The following is an 18,967-nucleotide window of genomic DNA, read 5'->3' on the forward strand; positions in this document are numbered from 1 at the left end:
ACTAGATCTCACTTAAGAGGAATTCGAGCCATCCTCCTGTCCTACAATGTTAACCTAGAAACCCCCATGCCACCAGGTGAGATTGTCGAACATGCCATCCACACAGTCGCAATCAAACCTAATAGATCAGCGACACTCTGCAACAGTAGTGTGTTTAATTGTAACATAGCACCAGTACCCCTGTCCACCCCTTCGCACGACACTCTCTCCGACCCCCCTTTGTTTGGCCTCCTAATTAACTGCTGTTCAGCACTTAAGCATGCCGCCGTCATCGCAGATCTCATACTGAGTCAAAACCCTGACTTAGCAATCCTGACTGAATCATGGCTCAACAAATCCTTTTCCCCATGTCTGGACCTTCTAGTCCCTCCGAATTAAAACATCACAAGGCTGGATAGGCAATCAAGCAAAAAAGGTAGAGGCATTGCCTGCATTTACCGCTCTAACCTCCTTGTCACAGAACTCCTGGCAGACACCACAGATGCCTGTGAACACCTCGTTCTTTCCATATGCAGCAACACCACCAAACTGTGCAGTCTACACATTTTTTACCACCCCCAGGCTTGAATGACGCCTTCACTGATCACCTCATGGAAATCATCACAGCCTAGGTTTCCCCCAACTCTAAAGACATTTTCCTCTGTGACTTCAACCTGCATTGGAACGACCCTAAAGATCCACATGTCAATGCCATCAAAGATTTCCTGGCCGACCAAGCCCTAACCCAAGTCTGCTCACTCCCCACACACTCAAAAGGGGCCACTCTAGACTGGATTATCGCTAAGGAATTGACCACCATGTTAACACTTTCCTTTTACCTGGCATCCACAAGATGAGGGCAACAAACAGGTGATTCCTAATTGCTGGTCTAGAGACACCAAGAATCTTGATCCCAGGGAACTGGCAGCTCTCTGCAAATCTGACCTCCCCCCCTCCATATCACATCAGTCAGTGACCTCAATGACTATTACTCTGCCACTATAACTTACATTCTTGATGACCTTGCCCCTCTAAAATTAAAAAGAACTCAAACTAAAGAGAGAAACCTCTGGTTCAATGAGTCCCTCAACACCGAGAGGTGATCCTTCCGGCAGTCAGAAAGAATCTGGAGACAGCACCCATGAGCCGGACACTTAACATGTCTCAGCCAGGCCAGAAATGCCTATATCAGGAACATCCTCAAGTCAAAAAAAGAATTCTTCAGATCGGAATTGGAAAACGCCAAGAACAGACCCCGCAAGCTCTTCGAATTGGTCAAACACCAATCTAACAACCTGGCTGAAACTTCGAAAAAAAACCCTAAACCACTTATATCATCTGAGGAACTCTCCTCCTTTTTCGCTGACAAAATCACAACCTTAGGAAATGAACTCAGGTCAGCCACTTACTCTCAACCCCTTCCTGATCTGCCTCTTCCTTCCGCGCCGCCCCCACAGGCCTCATCCAAAACCAAGCGCACTGGACTAATTTCAAACTCTATGACGAACACTCTCTCTCAGAAATATTTTCCATCTTAAACCCTAACAGCCACTTTAATGGCGACAATTATCAATGCCTCCCTTCTTCAGGGATCAATACCCGACTCTCTGAAAGCCGGCCAAGACCTCCTCATTGTAAAAAAAACGTGGCTTGATCCTGCCTCCCCTGACCACTTTAGATCTTTTTCTAATATCTCTCTCTTAGACAAAGTTATAGTGAAGTGTGTGCAACAGCAGCTAAGCCAGCATATCACCAACTTCTATATACTAGATGACTTCCAATCTGGCTTCAGGCCCGGGCACAGCACGGAAACCACCATTCTCCACATTGTTGATGATGCCCTCCAAGCCCTTGACCAAGGCAAAACCTGCCTAACAACCCTCCTTGATCTTTCCTCGGACTTTGAAATGGTCAATCATGAAATACTACTCGAACGCCTCAGACTCAGGATGGGAATGGATGGCGCTGTTCTTGAATGGTTCAAGTCCTTCCACCATAACCGGTCACAGAGATTCTTAATTAACAGCAACCTGTCCGTCCCCTCTCTGGTCACTATTGGAGTCCCCCAAGGATCAACCCTGCCCCCCACCCTTTTCAACCTTTACCTATCAATCAATCAATCATTAATTTTTGTATAGCGCGCTGCTCACCCAGTAGGGTCTCAAGGTGCTGGGGGAAGGGGTCCGCTACTGCTCGAAAAGCCAGGTCTTGAGATGTTTCCTGAAGGAGAGGTGGTCCTGGGTCAGCCGTAGGTGGATGGGGAGGGAGTTCCATGTCTTGGCCGCCAGGTAGGAGAAGGATCTTCCTCCAGCGGTGGCTCTGCGGATGCGTGGAACGGCGGCGAGGGCGAGGCTGGCCGATCGTAGCTGGCGGGTGGGTGTGTGGAAAGTGAGGCGGCTGTTGAGGTACTTCGGGCCCATGTCGTGGAGAGCCTTGTGAGTGTGGGTGAGGAGCCTAGAACCGTTTGCCGAAGTACTACACACCGCAAATATCTCCTATCACATGTACGCTGACGACACCCAGAACTACATCAAAATCTCCTCCCTCGAGGAGATTCTTTCCCAGAATGAGGCCTTGACATTAACTGTCCTCTGGCTCTCCTCCAACCAACTCAAACTCAATGCAAAGAAGACAGAATTCCTACTAATCTCACCTCAGAAAACGAACCATGAGGCTCAGATATGGATTAAGGCCATCACAGCCTTAATCTGCCCTCCGACCATAGGGGACTCGCCCTAATCCCTCAGAATAACCCTTGACTGCAACTTGAACATGCAGGAGCACATTAACTCGATGGCCAAATCAGCCAGATTCCACTTGAGCTACCTAAGGAAACTGAAACCCTTCCTTGACACTACAGACCTAAAAATGGCAGTCCAGGCACTAGTCATCTCCAGACTAAAATATGGCTGCTCTAACCTCTCTCCCTGGCACCTTTAAAAGCCTGCCTCAATGCGGCCACCAGACTACTAACAGGCTGAAGGAAATTCGACCAAATTTCACCTCATCTGAAAGCTCTGAATTGGCTTCCTCTAGAGCCCAGAATCCAACTCAAATTGGCATGTATCACGCACAAGGCATTATTCTCAAACTCCCCTGCATATCTCGCCCAGATACCAGAAACTCCCGGTCCACCAGAGACCTCTTGCTCCAACCTGCACATTTTCGGAAAAAGAAAACTTAAAATTGGGCCTTCTCTGGGTCTGCATCAAGAATATGGAATTCACTCCTGCACGCCATTAGAAGAATACCTTCTATGGCTCGTTTAAAAAAAGATGTGAAAACCTTCCTAATGGGCAAATTCCTTGCCTAAACCTTGTCTTCTGATTTCCCAGAGACCTTGTTCTGCCTCTGACTAGTGCATCCCCTGGAGTACCTAGTCACTATCCACCCGGCACCTCCAGGCATCCCACAGTGGAACTTGGGACCTTGAGTTTCTCGCAAAATTTGATTGTAAATTGTACATACTTGCCCGTTATCCCTTATGTATGCAGCCCCCCCTCCTAGTCTTTGGTATACTTCTGTTGTTTACTGTATAGGGCTCTAATACCCTAACAGGTCAAGTTCGAGCTCTATAAAACTCAAAATAAATAAACTAATAAATAAAATGTATATAGTTTCGTTATAATGGATCAGGTTGCTTATATAGTAGTCATGACCCTATGGCCGAGAGGAGTCGCTGGAAATGCACAGATAGAATGTCGTGGGGAGTAAATTGTGCCCTTCCATGGTGCCTGGCTATTGATCCAATGACAAGCCATGAATGTTGATATAAAATTGTGGTAGCACAAAGTATACTGGCATAATGTTGGTATATGACTAAGACAGGAAATGTATTTGCCTGTGTGTGAACTTCATGCAATATTCAACTATGTAAATTGTCGTTCTAACTGGTACGCATTGCTTTTATTCATGTCTGTATCATGTTTCATATATCTAAAAATTTCAAGAAAGAGATTAAACAAAAAAATTAGAGGAATGGTAAAGAAATAAATGCAAATGAGTTGATCACCCCACACAGTAGCAGGACTTTAGGTATTTACAAATATTTTTAATTAATTTTCAGCAGATAACTTTACAATTAGTATAGACCATTAAGGTTGAGATGTAGGTGCCAATACAAGTTTGGGAAAGCGCACTAAACTAAGTACAAATCGTAGGATAGGTATAAGAAAGAAATACATACAGGGAAATGTTTTTATTGAAAAAGAAAAACTCAAAGTCAAAGATAAAATTACATACACGTTTTAAAAACCTAGGCATACTTGTGGTATACATGTAGAATAGGTTCACAGGTAAAAGAAAACGAGAGCTGACCTATTCACAAATGCATTTTGGAATCTTTAAGGTAGTACTTCTGTAGTACTTTCGTATGCCTTTCTGAAGTGGCTCTGGGAATATTCATATTCAATCATGAGGGCCTAAATCAAGCAAAATACCAGTTTTTCATGATAGCTACACTTTCTTTTGAATTTTTTTTAGCTTTCAATTGAATTTTCGCCTATTTCATGTTATTTTTCTTTCGGTTTGGTTTCAGGACGAAGACTATTCTGTGCTGTCCACATTGCAATTACTCTACACTGTTGGCTATTCCATCTCGTTGGCAGTGTTGCTGCTGGCTCTCCTCATCCTGTCAGTCTTCAGGTCAGTCAAAATAAATGCTTTTACCGCTTGGAGTTCACTGAAGACCAGTGACGTGCATGCATGTAATACTTTACTATTTTACGACATATGTTTTATCTCTTCCCAGCAAAAGTTGCATCTATTATCTTAATGGTGCACGACGTCCATCAAGTTGCATGCCCCATTCATAAAGTGAAAGATTCTTGTCACAAGTCGTGTGCTGTATCTACTACACAGCCATTCATCTTATGCGATTGCTTCGATTTACCATCACCAAAGAAGTATTGCTACAGATATGAAGAGATGAATTAGAGAGAAGAGCTCAGACTTTACACATCATTTCTCAGGAAGTGAAATATTGCCATGTCCAGCCTTGCGGTGGACAACTGTTAAAAGCATATTGAAATATGTCAAACCACGTTAATCACTTCACACCTAGAGAAAAACATACAGAAATACAAGAGCAATCCAACATCATTTCGGTTAATTTAATAAAGCAGCAAAAGAGGTTAAAAATATAATTTATTACGCCTGTAACAAGACAATTATTTCCTAACCAGTGCATCCAGTTAGATGTCCGCTAATTAGAAGCGGAATAAATGCATTCCCACAGCGTGGTGTTAGTGGATTAATGAGGGTAGCAAAATAAAAAATATATGTATCAGTCACGGGAAAGAAAAAACACTTCTTTAATTACCATGAGTACAGGGACAGACACGCCTTTGTCAATCATATTATGAATCACGTTATAAAGCACATTTCAGTGGTCAGTAGAGGTGATGCAAAAAAAAACAAGCATTAGAAATGCAATAGGTCTCGGATCTATTTGAGTTAGAGGAAATGGCATTGTAAATGGCAATGTCTTTTCGCCATGTGTTATGGAGTGTATGTATGTAGTGTGTAATGGTTTGGATTGTGTTGGACTTGGCCTTTCCCCCCAACATTTTTTGCTTTTGCCCCCCTAATTTGGAATGTCTCCCCCATGGGATTAAACGTGTATATGCCATGAGTGGTGTGAGACACCTTGTTAAAATTGTAATGCTATGTAATCGTGGGAGCACTTGTAAATTTCCCCATTTTAAAAATGCACCTGACTGAAATGTCCTATGTTTAAAATAGATGCCATGGCCATGGGTTTTGCCACTGGACTGCCATAGGTCAGCGGTCTAGATAATATTACCCAGCCACCCCTAGCTTTTGGAGGGAAAGCCTGGCACCCAGGGTGCTCAGCCCCTCAGCTTGAGCCAGTTTAGGCCAGATTTGCCAACATTCTAGAAGGTTCTGGCACTGCCTGGGAGGAGGGTATAAGTAAGGGGGAAGTGCCACCTGAGAGTCAGTCAGAGCTGGGACAAGAAAGAGAGGGGACCTGCTGTAAGGTGCTACCGCCACATGGGATTGTGAGCTGGGCCCTGTACCCCTAAAACCCCTAAAACCCACCCCCTACTCTGATGTCCCCTGGGCCCCTGAATTATGAGGGCCCACCCAGGTCCCTGTCACTATTAAGGGACCGTGAATTACGCCAGCACAGCGCGAAAGGAGCACCCAGCGCTGGACTGGGAGGAGCTGCCCGGGAGGATTGTGCCCCCCGAGGAAAAGTGGTTGCTTTACTGACCGAGATCACTGACAGTGAGCTAGATCCGACTATAGGGCTATGTCTCTTGCATTAGTTCCCCCACACGGCCAAAAATAAAATCACAAGACCGGAGCGGGAGGCCACCCCGCCTGTGAGTGCCCCGGGCCGGAGGGAAGGGCCCGGGGAAAGGAGGAGGAGCGCCGGTGTCGGCGGGGCTCTCGTGAAGAGAGGAGCCCCGAGCGAAGGGCGACAGCTGCCTGCAAGAGGGAGAGCTGAGCGCCGGAGGGCCCCCGGTTGGACAGGAAAGCCCCGCGACAGTGAAGGAGCTGGCCGGGAGCCTCCCCTGCGCTGGGCCCCCGCCCCCAAAGGAGCCGGCAGCCTCACGAAGGCCACTTTGAAGTCCCGGGTCCTCATGAGAGAGGAGGGACCCAGGGAAGCCGAGAAAGAGCCCCGTCTGTTCACTGTGCCTGCCGCCAGCTGACCGTGGTGAGGAGAGAGAAGTGTAGGGATTGCGAGGCATTTGAGCAGTGTCTTCCCTGGCCGCAAAGACGTTGGGAACCACCCAGCCAGCAGTCCGTGACCCAGTGTGGGGAGAGCCCCGCAACGCAAGTGCTGTGCGGCAGGGGCCTCGAGGCACATTGTCGGTGCCTGGTCCCCCCTGCAGAGGAGACCCCAGAGGACGCCTGCAGAACCTACCGAGCCCCGCAGGAGCCATCGAGGAGAGCCCGGTGAGTGGGGCCTACGCTTAACTGTGTGGGGGACATAGAGGGCAACGGGGTACATTGCCGGTGCCCGCCCCGGGAACTGTGTTACCTTATTAGGTGCCCCATCTGGCAGAGGGCACCTGCAACTTGGGCTCGAGAAGTATTAAACTGCCCTAAATCGCCTGCACCTAACTGTCCTACCAGGCAACTCGGGAGCAAGCCGGTTGCCCTTATTGAATATTTTGGGGCAGAGAGCCTCATTCCCCCTCATTGCAAATATGGGTTCCTACTGTATGGGTCGCCCTGAGGTCCCCAGTTGTTAAGGAAGCCTGAGGAAGGAAATGTCTAAGGGAGCCTAGAAGTATAAGGGTGCAAATGATTGCCTACTGAACATTACCTGCTCATGTCAAGGTTTGATACGCAGAGCCAGGTGATATGCCTAATGAAATTCACATTCTTACCTGTTGCCTGATGTTCCCTGAAATGTTTAGGCCTGACATCCAAACTATATGTTTATGCCCAGGAGCTCAGGACTAGGTTGGTGACCCCGGGTGGATGGGATTAGACCAGCCCGGACCCTGCTAAAGGAAGTGTTTATACACCCCAGATAAGATGGTTACCTTCCGGGCTTAATGTGATGTCTAGGGGTATGTCTATTCTGGATTGATGGGTTTCTGCCCCTTGATTTAGGTCTGCTCCGCCTGATGTTTGATACCCCTAGGTTTATGGTAGAGGAAGCCTTGCTGTTTTATTACAGGTGTTCCTGGTCCAGAAGTATGGCCCCTACCTGATGTCAATACTGGGTGTTCTACCTTATGTTGGTATATAGGTTGGCCTGACGTGTCATTCCAGGCCCTGGTTATATCCCACTGATTATTTATGAAAGGTGTTCCTGTTTGTTGGGATTTACTGTGAGGCCACAAAGTTTTTCTTTACAGGGGTTGGGTGGGCGTTAAACTGCCAAGGATGAGAGCCTGGGTTGGCCCCGCCATTGTGACCCCAGATTTAATAACTATGTAAACATTCTTCTTTATTTTCAGCATGGACTTACAGACTCAGCTCTTACTTCCCATGTACATAATCCCCTGGATACACTTGACTCTGGTGCCAGTTGGCACCATGTTATGATACCACTGTTGATGCATTTTTGCCTTGCAGGTTGGAGATACTAAACTTCTTAATTTTCCAACTCAAACTGGTGTCCTGCCTCTTTTGTGGTGTGCCTGGTGTGTTGTCTGTGGGTACTGCATGAGTGCTTCACATGTCCTCCGAAGTTTGGCCTGCCCGCTTGGTTCCATGCTACCCCCTTGGAGATTTGGGTAACCCCATTTCTTACATTGATGGCAAGCGGTGGGATAGGACTTGTGTTTGCGCAGTACCACAGCGGCCACAGGTTACACCACAAGTAGAGCTTTGAGAGTATTCATAGCCTTGTTGTGGGGATTATTGTTTGGATGAATATTGTTGCTGTATGGCTTCCTCCTGAAAAGTGTTTGCAATTGTGTCCCCTTGTTCCACTGTGAGTGTGTCCCGGGAAAGCTCACCACGATGGGGTTGGTGTATGAGGAGGTGGAACTGATGGAGTATACCGCACAGGAGGTGATACACTTCCTCCTAAAGTATTCAGTTTGAGCAGGCCATGGAGTTAGCGCAGCTGAGGATTCAGGAGCAGAGGCTAGAGACAGAAATGGTCCTAGCCCAGGAGAGGATGGCAGAGGCTGAGAGGGCCTTTGCAGGGAGAGTGTAGCTCAGGTGGGTAGATTGTCCCCTGAGAGTGGTTTTAAGAGCCTGGATACACCAGTGAGGGTGGGATCCAGTGGTGGCAGCGAGTGTAGGTCCAGTGCAAGGAGTCCCATTCCAGAAGCCCAGGAGACCGTGCCTGATTCCCAGGAAGAGGGGGACGGGTTAGTGTTCAGGGGCAGAGGAAAACTGTCCCACCAGTCCTGGGGAGAGTTTGAGGAGGAGTGTTGGACTGTACTGGAGGATTGGGTGGTGAGGAGAGCAGTGGAGGATTGGGAAGGACTGTGCCATGTCGTTATCCGGGAGCACATGCTGAAGAGTTGTTTCCCAAGTCTGCGTCACCACCTGTTGCAGTGCGGGTTCCAGACCCCAGGGAACTTGCACGAGAGGCAGACCTCTGGGTAAGTGCCTGAGTGTCTGGGAAGACCTTGGAGGGTGATCCTGAAAGGGGTGGTGCAGGGATCTTCCGACCCAGCGAGGCGGGAGAGGTTAAGAATGGCCCAGCTAGGTCCCAGGATGGTGAGAGGGTTGTAGGGCCTCATATCCCATCTATAGGAGGGAGTGAGACGGGGAGGTGTCCCGAGTTGCCCCAACCGCAGTCACAGGGCCTGGAGAGTTCTTTTAGGGAACCCCAGGTTGGGAGTCTAGACTGTCCTGATGTACCTTCTTGTGAAGGGAGTCCCCTAGTGTCAGGAGAACCTGGAGCATCAGTAATCAGCGCTCCAGTAGTTCAGGGGTCTGTCCAGTCACAGGGTTTAGATCCTACACTGGGGTTTCAGGTTCAGGGGTAGCCTGACCTGGAGGGTGGGGTACCTGTAATTCAGGCCCCTACCAATTTGTCTCCCAGGGGTACTTCTCCCGGTGGGAGGGTGCGGAACTCTGGGAGGGGGTGCAGAGGGAGGAAGGTCTCTCCTCTGTCACCGGCTCAGCCACAGGGCCCAGATCCCGGGTTGGGTGGCCAGGTTCAGGGTTTGCCGGACCTGGCAGGTGGGACATCTGTGTTCAGAGTCCCCCCAAATTTGACTCTCAGGGGTACTACTCCAGTTAGGAGGGTGCAGAACTCTGGGAGGGGGTGCAGGGAGAGGGAGGACTCGCTCCTGTCACCGGTTCAGCCTGAGGGTTTCGACTCCAAGTTGGGGAGAGAGTGGTTATGTGAGGGTGTCCCCAGGCGTAGGAAATGGCGGAACCCTAGGAGGAGGAGTAGGGGGAGAAGAGCCTCTCCCCTAAGGGCTGGTCAGCCTGAGGGTGTAGACCCCAGGTGGGTGGACCAGTGGCAATTTAGAGAGAGGAGAGTGGTTCCAGAGTATCACAAGCCTGAGGCTAGAGCCTCCCACTCTAGGAAGGAAAGACATCCCACTAGAGAACAAAAGTGGGGTGGTTTTGTTGGTGAAGGGAGGGATGCGAGAGAGAACCATTGGGTTCCAGAGTGGAGGAGAGACTGCAGGTGCTCCTGTAGTTGCAGGCCTGCATCCACCTTTTTCCACCCCAAGCAGGGAAGCCCAGCAAGGTATTGATCGGTCTACCCTGGCTTTTGGCTGGGGGGGAGTTGTGTTGGACTTGGCCTTTTCCCCAAAAAATTTTCGCTTTTGCCCCCCTAATTTGGAATGTCTCCCCCATGGGATTAAACCTGTAAAAAGCCATGAGTGGTGTGAGACACCTTGTTAAAATTGTAATGCTATGTAATGGTGTGAGCACTTGTAAATTTCCCCATTTTAAAAATGCACGTGACTGAAATGTCCTATGTTTAAAATGGATGCCATGGCCATGGGTTTTGCCACTGGACTGCCAGAGGGTAGCGGTCTAGATAATATTACCCAGCCACCCCTAGCTTTTGGAGGGAAAGCCTGGCGCCCAGGGTGCTCACTGCTGCCTCCCCTTGAGCCAGTTTAGGCCAGCTTTGCCAACATTCTAGAAGGTTCTGGCACTGCCTGGGAGGAGGGTATAAGTAAGGGGGAAGTGCCACCAGAGAGTCTGTCAGAGCTGGGACAAGAAAGAGATGGGACCTGCTGCAAGGTGCTACCGCCACATGGGCCTGTGAGCTGGGCCCTGTACCCCTAAAACCCCCCTACTCTGATGTCCCCATGGCCCCTGAATTATGAGGGCCCACCCAGGTCCCTGTCACTATTAAGGGACCGTGAATTACGCCAGCACAGCGCGAAAGGAGCACCCAGGACGTGAGGAAGGGGCCCCTGAGGATCTGTACTGGGACTGTCCGCCCCCCTTGGGAAGTGGTGTCCTCTGTGGAAGCGCTGGACTGGGAGGAGCTGCCCGGGGAGGATTGTGCCCCCGAGGAACTGTGTCACGCTGACCTGCCTCAGTTAATCTGCCCCTGGACTGCCTGCCAAGCTCTGTGGAGAGAGAAGCGCTGGGGCTGGTGTGGCCCCCGGAGTGGTGTTGGCTCTGAGAGCTGTGGGAAAAGGGAGCAGCAGTGCGCTGTGAATAGCGCTGTGTGGCCTGAGGGAACTGTGTCTAGCGCACAGCGTTGGAGGAGCCTACCCTCGTTCTGGCGCGCTTGCCGCTAAAGAAATATTTAAATAGAAGGGAGCCTACCCCTTATTGCCGCCAATATCACCGCCGTAGCCCGAGGAGTGTTGGCGCTGCCTTGCGCCGGTGGGTTATCCTAGGAAGTCCCCGCCGCAGCCCAGCGCTGCCATTGAGGAACCCCCGCCGTGTTCGGCATCGTCGCGGCGGCCCTCGGTGCCAGGAGAGGGCCGCTGATGTGATGGGAGGGCCGCGCTGGGCCCTGAAGCCGTCAGGGCCCGCGTCACGTGACGGGGGCGCCCGGCCGCGTCATTGGCCGCGCCCCCGCCCTTGCCGCGCACGGATTGGCTGCCCAGCCGGGCAGCAGGAAGAAGCCTGCGGAAGCTGCCGAAAAGCCCCAGGTTCCCGTGAGGCTGAGGGAACCCGGGCGAAGCCAACAGAGGTGTTGTGGGGCTCCTGTGGTGAAGAGGGAGCCCCGATTGAGTCGGCAGCAAGAGAAGAGGCCACCGTAAGTGAGGAGGGGGGCCTCGAGGCACAGGATCGGTGCCTGCCCCGCCTCCTCAGAAGCTGCAGAAGAAGCCAGCCATTGCTGAAGACCAGAGCGGGCGGCCACCCCGCCGGTGAGTGCCCCGGGCCGGAGGGAAGGGGCCGGGGGAAAGGAGGAAGAGCGCCGGTGTCGGCGGGGCTCTTGTGAAGAGAGGAGCCCCGCGCGAAGGACGACAGCTGCTGCAAGAGGGAGAGCTGAGAAGCCGGAGGGCTCCCGGTTGGACAGGGAAGCCCCGCGATAGTGAAGGAGCTGGGCTGGAGCATGGACTTACAGACTCAGCCCTTACTTCCCATGTACATAAACCCCTGGATACACTTGGCTCTGGTGCCAGTTGGCACCATGTTATGATACCACTGTTGATGCATTTTTGCCTTGCAGGTTGGAGATAATAAACTTCTTAATTTTCTAACTCAAACTGGTGTCCTGCCTCTTTTGTGGTGTGCCTGGTGTGTTGTCTGTGGGTACTGCATGAGTGCTTCACATGTCCTCCGAAGTTTGGCCTGCCCGCTTGGTTCCATGCTACCCCCTTGGAGATTTGGGTAACCCCATTTCTTACAGATTGGAATTGGAGCAATGGTAGCATGCTGAGCTTTAGATGATTATGTTTAAAAGTAAAGTTTGCAATACTACTATTGGTACAATAGTGATTACCCTCCTTTCTTCTCTAGTCTATCCCTTGCGCCGGGAAACCCATTGTGGGTAGCTGTGCGCGATACAAGCTTAAATAAATAAATAAATAAATAAATAGTTAATTGTGGATTCGTTAACAATTGATGTGTGTAGTGATGGCTGTTGGTGTGCACTGACGGGTGGTGGTGTGTGCCTGGTAAAAGCGTGCACTGACGGCTGGTGGTGTGTGTATGCCTGGTGAAAGTGTGCACTGATGGTTTGGGGTGTGTGTGTGCGCCTGGTAAAAGCGTGCAGTGACGGTTGGTGGTGTGTGTGAGCTTGTTGAAAACCTGATTACCCTGCATACTCACATACTGATTACCCTGCATATTGAAACACTGCTCACCCTGCACACTCACACACTGCTGGCCCTGGACACCTACGTACTGCTCACCCTGCATACTCACACACTGCTCACCCTGCACACTCACACACTGCTGGCCCTGGACACCCACATACTGCTCACCCTGCATACTCACATACTGATCACCCTGCATACTAAAACACTGCTCACTCTTCATACGCACACTCTGCTCACCCTGCACACTTGCACACTGCTGGCCCTGGACATCCACATACTGCTCATCCTGCATATGCACATACTGATCACCCTGCATACTCACATACTGATCACCCTGCATACTCACACACGGCTCACCCTGCATACTCACACACTGCTCACCCTGCACACTCACACACTGCATGCTTCTGTACTGCTGAAACCAGTGCGCCTGTACTGTGTGTTCTGTGCTTCTGTACTGCTGGAACCAGTGTTCCTGCACTGCTGGGGCCAGTGTTCCTGCACTGCTTGGACCAGTGTTCCTGCACTGCTGGGACCAGTGTTCCTGTACTGCTGGGACCAGTGCTCCTGTACTGCTGGGACCAGTGTTCCTGTACTGTGGGTTCCATGCTTCTGTACTGCGGGGACCAGTGTTCCTGTACTGCTGGGACCAGTGTTCCTGTACTGCTGGGACCAGTGTTCCTGTACTGCTGGGACCAGTGTTCCTGTACTGCTGGGACCAGTGTTCATGTACTGTGGGTTCTGTGCTTCTGTACTGCTAAGACCAGTGTTCCGGTACTGCTGGGACCAGTGTTCTTGTACTACTGGGACCAGTGGTCCTGTAATGCTGGGACCAGTGCTCCTGTACTGTGATTTCCGTGCTTCTGTACTGCTAGGACCAGTGTTCCTGTAATGCTGGGACCAGTGCTCCTGTACTGTGATTTCCGTGCTTCTGTACTGCTAGGACCAGTGTTCCTGTACTGCTGGGACCAATGCTCCTGTACTGCTGGAACCAGTGCCTCTGTACTGCTGGAACAAGTGCTCCTGTACTGCTGGAACCAGTGCTCCTGTACTGTTCCATGCTTCTGTACTGGTGGGACCAGTGTTACTGTACTGCTGGTACCAGTAGTGCTGTACTGTGTGTTCCGTGCTTCTGTACTGCTGGGACTAGTGTTCCTGTACTGTGTGCTCCGTGCTTCTGTACAGCTGGGACCAGTCCTCCTGTACTGTGTGTTCCGTGCTTCTGTACTGCTGGGACCAGTGCTCCTGTACTGCTGTCATTTGCTCTGCTGTCACGCTCACTCTGCTGTCACTCTCACTCTGCTGTCACTCTCACTCTGCTGTCACTCTCACTCTGCTGTCACTCTGCATTCTGCTGTCACTCTGCACTCTGCACTCTGCACTCTGCACTCTACACTCTGCACTCTACACTCAGCACTCTGCACTCTGCACTCTGCACTTTACACTCTGCACTCACACCCTGCACTCACACTCTGCACTCACACTCTGCACTCACACTCTGCACTCTCACTCTGCACTCTCACTCTGCACTCTCACTCTGCACACTCACTCTGCACACTCACTCTGCACTCACTCTGCACTCACTCTGCACTCACTCTGCACTCACACTCTGCACTCACTCTGCACTCACACTCACTCTGCACTCACACTCACTCTGCACTCACACTCACTCTGCACTCACTCTCACTCTGCACTCACTTGCACTCACTCTGCACTCTCTCACTCTGCACTCACTCACACTCTGCACTCATTCTGCACTCACTCAGCACTCACGCACACTCTGCACTCATTCTGCAGTCACTCAGCACTAACACTCTGCACTCATTCTGCACTCACTCGGCACTCACTCACACTCTACACTCATTCTGCACTCGCTCTGCAATTACTCACACTCTGCACTCATTATGCACTCACTCACACTCTGCACTCACTCACACTCTGCACTCATTCTGCACTCACTCTGCACTTACTCACACTCTGCACTCATTCTGCACTCACTCTCACTCTGCACTCACTCACACTCTGCACTCACTGACACTCTGCACGCACTCACACTCTGCTCTCACTCACACTCTGGACTTAAAAGTGCATTTCTTTAACATGTAGAAGCTGTGACATTAATATGTCACATTATATCAATGCACTGGGAAGTACTTATTTATCGGACTGTTTTTAAACATGAACCATTAGTGAAATCAGAAACAAGACAGTTGTCGTATAAACCTGAACGTTGCCCAGAGTATCACAAAGCAGCATTGCAGCGTATTCACCTCAGGACGGATTCTGAACACTTGATCCAGACATCGGAGCACATTCTATCCCTCTCAACTCAACATCAGGAGCAGGAACACTGGAGGGGAGGGGCTGCGGCGTCTTGAGGAAGAAGCAAAACCGAAGTGTGTCAGGACTCGGAGGCAGAGCGGTCTGTCTGTCTGTCAGCATCACCCGAAGAGACAAACGCATAAAATAGCGAGAAGCACACAAGGGGCAGGAAACCACCGCAGCCCGAGGTGCCTGGAAGGGGTGGGTTTGCAGTGCACTCCAAGCGCATGATGACGTGTCATGCCCAAACTGTCTTTAAGGGGTATGGCGTAACTACCAGAGCAGCCGATTTTGGAGCTGGGGGGTCCATGTTCGAGTTTCGGCATCGGCTGAACTCCTGTGATTCTGGCAAATCATTTCGCCTCACAGCGCCTGGAGACCCGCACGAGTCTTTAGCACTATACAAATCCGAGTATTATGATTCTATTGCACACCGCGACTTTCTGAATAAAGAGTCAGCAATAAATGTCAAGTTTCTGAGTGGTCGCCAGTGACTGCTGTGGGTATTTCGGTGTTGTAGCGTGCATGTGGTCACGTGAGCTTGAGAGTGGCATGTGCGTGGTCATTTATGCTTGGCAGTGGCATGCACTTTTTGCAGTTAGCTAGGCAGTTAGCTAGTCAGTTAGCAGGCAGCTAGCATTGGTGGCAGCATAGGTGATGAAACAACAGGGAGGGGAGGTGCAAAGTCGGTGGATTTATTTATGCTATTTTATATAGCGCAGACTTTACCCGAAGGTGACAGAGCGCTCGACAAAAGCAACAGAGCTGATATAAGAGAACATTACAAGTGAACAAATTACATAAGCAAAAGTTACAATACCTGAGGCAATAGTGACAATTGCGAGTGTACAACGTACAAGAAGTAGCAAAGACAGTGGGGAGGCTCATTCTGTGAGGGTCAGAATGTCAGACTGAAGTCAAGCTTTGACCGGGAGGCGGCATGCGCACACACACAGCAGAGAAAACAAGGCTTCGTAGCGCAGACAGCAAAGAATGGTGCACGCGCGCCCAGCATCTGTCTTCAATTACCGCGAGCCATTACAGCTGGTAATTGAAGAAATATGCCCTTCTGTTGCGCGTGTCCGCACGGAATATGCAATAGGCGGAGATACTCTACAGCCTATGGCCTATTGCGTGCTCTCTTCCGAAAAGACACACACAAAAAGCCCAATCGGAATGCAGCTGGCAAAACAAAGGACTAAAAATTCACGAGCAGCCAGGAATTTCTTAGGTAGCTGGACGGAAAGCTAACTACAGGACTCTTGGGCTCCGTGTGACGTAGGCCCGAGCCCTAAAGAAAATACAGTTTTAAACTTTACAGGATCATATGCAGCACAACCGCCATATTATAACGACATATCGTATTCCATAAATGCATCAGAATAAATGATATATGTGATTTATCATAATATCTGCACTCCCAGGACATACGTCCCTCTTACACATATGATCCAGCGCGATACCAGTAATTGATCAGAGATCAATACTCAATAACATCATACTATAATGGCCCATACACATTCACCCAGAATCCCTGATGTGCTGGGGTCAATTTATACGTACGTTCAAATTCTTTTAATTCAAAGGAGACAATATTTTAATAACCAACCTTTACAATTAACTTTCCTTCCATTTGGTTGATGGACCAATTAGTTGAATAGTTGATGGCAACGATAGTACTCCCTAATATAAATTCAGGTAACTTAACAATCCTAGACACTCAAAAAGGTTTATATACTTTATCTCAGTTAATTTTCAAATGCTCAATGCATACAGTCACAGATGTAAATAACGAAATTCACCAAAGGAGACAACATCAGCAAAATTTAAATGAATACGATCTCATCTCATATTAAGGACATTATACATGAGGAGTGGAGACAAAAGTTTCAGCAAAAATATATGCGAAACATAATCCACCTAATGGAGGGGATAAATGAAGAGACAATAGTTTCATCTAAAATTGCATATCAGTATATCATTGACGGAGTGGATAGGTAAAGTGACAAAAGTTTCAGAGTCAAAATACATTTATAAGTAAACGTTGAGAATGAGTCTAACTAAATACAAACCTATTGGTCTGTAGGAACACCACCCCCTCGGCATAGGGGATGTTGTGTGTTCCCTGGATTAGAATCAGGGAACATAGGGTAAAACAACAGGAACAGCTAGGCCTCTCTGCAAACCAATGAACAGTGACGCATCTCCCCTCTTCTCTCCTGCCAGCCTAATCTCTAACCACATCCCTAAAGGCACCCAAATTATACCCTAAAATTGACATCCATCCCTCAATTGTTGCAAACCTTCATCAAGCTCGCAAAGAGTTTGGAGGGCTTGGGAGGTGGCGTTGTCCCACCACTGTGACTTCATCTCTAATTCAATTAATGTATTGTTCTATATTAGTTCCCAGGGTTTAGGTCTTAGTTTGTTCTCACGTTTACTTTGTATGATACAAATTTAACATTTTCCATTCATTTTTCAATATCATCCGTAGAATGAATCTGCAGTCCACTTGGCAGTCGCTCAATACTCTGGCCTTCAACTTTTTCATGTCATCTGCCCTATACAGCATGCTTTTCTTGCCTCTGACAGAGCGGAGTCACTCCTCGAATTACCCCCTCCAACAAGTGAATGAAAATTAACATTTATTAAATATATGATAATGAAACCCTCACTGTTTACCACCCACCTTGCACTATTTTCCCATTAATATTACCTAGCATAGGCTTAGTATAAATAGTGGTATAATTTATTATTCCAAAGCAGGATGCAACATGCAAATCACTGATGCTCATGCGGCGTAGTCATTGCAGCATTTCTCGTTTCTTTCAAACCACAAATGTTTTTACAATATTATTTTATTTATGTGTTAGTTCAGGCATGTATAAAGCAAATTTCCCTTGTGTTCATGTTGGGTGTACGTTAGTATTTCCACAACTAATTACTGTTAGTACATATTATGCGGGTATCACTTTGAGCAGGTTTCTTTTTGCGAACCCCTGCACCATCACATGTTTTGTGTTGTCAATAATAATAAAAGTTATGATCTAACCATAGTTGAGTCCATAATGGGCATTCACCCTATTATGGCGGTACATCTTAATACATTGGTGATAATGATGTAATATAACACATTTTCATCTGAAACTAGTCGGTGTTAGTAGCTTGAGATACCATATTTAGGCATGATTAAGTTCTGTATGGGCGTCCGTCATATTATAACGGCATGTCGTAATGCATGCATTCCATAACGGTTGTGAATTCAACATATTTAAATTCAATACAAATCATTATGGTGCGCTTAAAGCCACAAAACATCACATCTGCACATGATTAACTCCAAATATATAAATATATGTATATATATATCACCGAACACCCTACTCCAATGGAAGCAGGCTAGGGCCCAGAGGGGAGTTCTAAGGTAAACTTTATTTCACAGGTACAGCAGGAAACAGTGGCTGCGTATGCATTTCGGGCGAATGGAGTGCCCTCATCAGCGCCCTTCACAGATAGAGTGCTTGTAAACCCCGCTCCCCTTCACAGATTAAAAAGAGGTGTGTCGCTCCTCCCCCGCCGGAATATCCAACACCTGTAAATTCGCTGCAGTCCAATGTTGCCTAAAACTCCCAGAATGCTGTGGATCGTCGGGTAACAATGCTGGCCTGTGGCGGTAAGGTCATGACCGGTGAGCAGCTATTTTAAGGTCTGAGGTGGCGGCATCATCCTTTGGAGGTGTCTGCCCAGGGGGAGGAGGGGTCACTGGCCCCTCCTAGAACTTCAGGGGCAGCTGGTGACGCAAGTTAGGGCCCACCTTCAGTGGTTAAATGGAGTTCACGGGGTGGACTGAGTAATTAACGGGCTCGGCTGCATGGGTGGACCGAGTAATTAACGGGCTCGGCTGCATGGGTGGACCGAGTAATTAACAGGCTCGGCTGCATGGGTGGACCGAGTAATTAATGGGCTCGGCTGCAGAGGTGGACCGGGTAATTCACGAGCCCGGCTGCGCATGCGCACCTGTGTAAGGG

The 18,967-nt window shown here is 49.1% G+C and overlaps 1 protein-coding gene across 1 annotated transcript in view; it reads left to right on the forward strand.

The window, feature by feature from the left end:
* GLP2R (glucagon like peptide 2 receptor) overlaps nt 1–18,967 on the forward strand; it is a 921,875-nt gene that overhangs the window by 634,783 nt on the left and 268,125 nt on the right. Inside the window, exon 5 of the mRNA XM_086930546.1 lies at nt 4,517–4,623. Coding sequence (XP_086786672.1) covers nt 4,517–4,623 — 107 coding nt within the window. The remainder of the gene's footprint in view (nt 1–4,516; nt 4,624–18,967) is intronic.

Source organism: Lissotriton vulgaris, chromosome 7, assembly GCF_964263255.1.
Source record: "Lissotriton vulgaris chromosome 7, aLisVul1.2, whole genome shotgun sequence".
NCBI lineage: Eukaryota > Metazoa > Chordata > Amphibia > Caudata > Salamandridae > Lissotriton > Lissotriton vulgaris.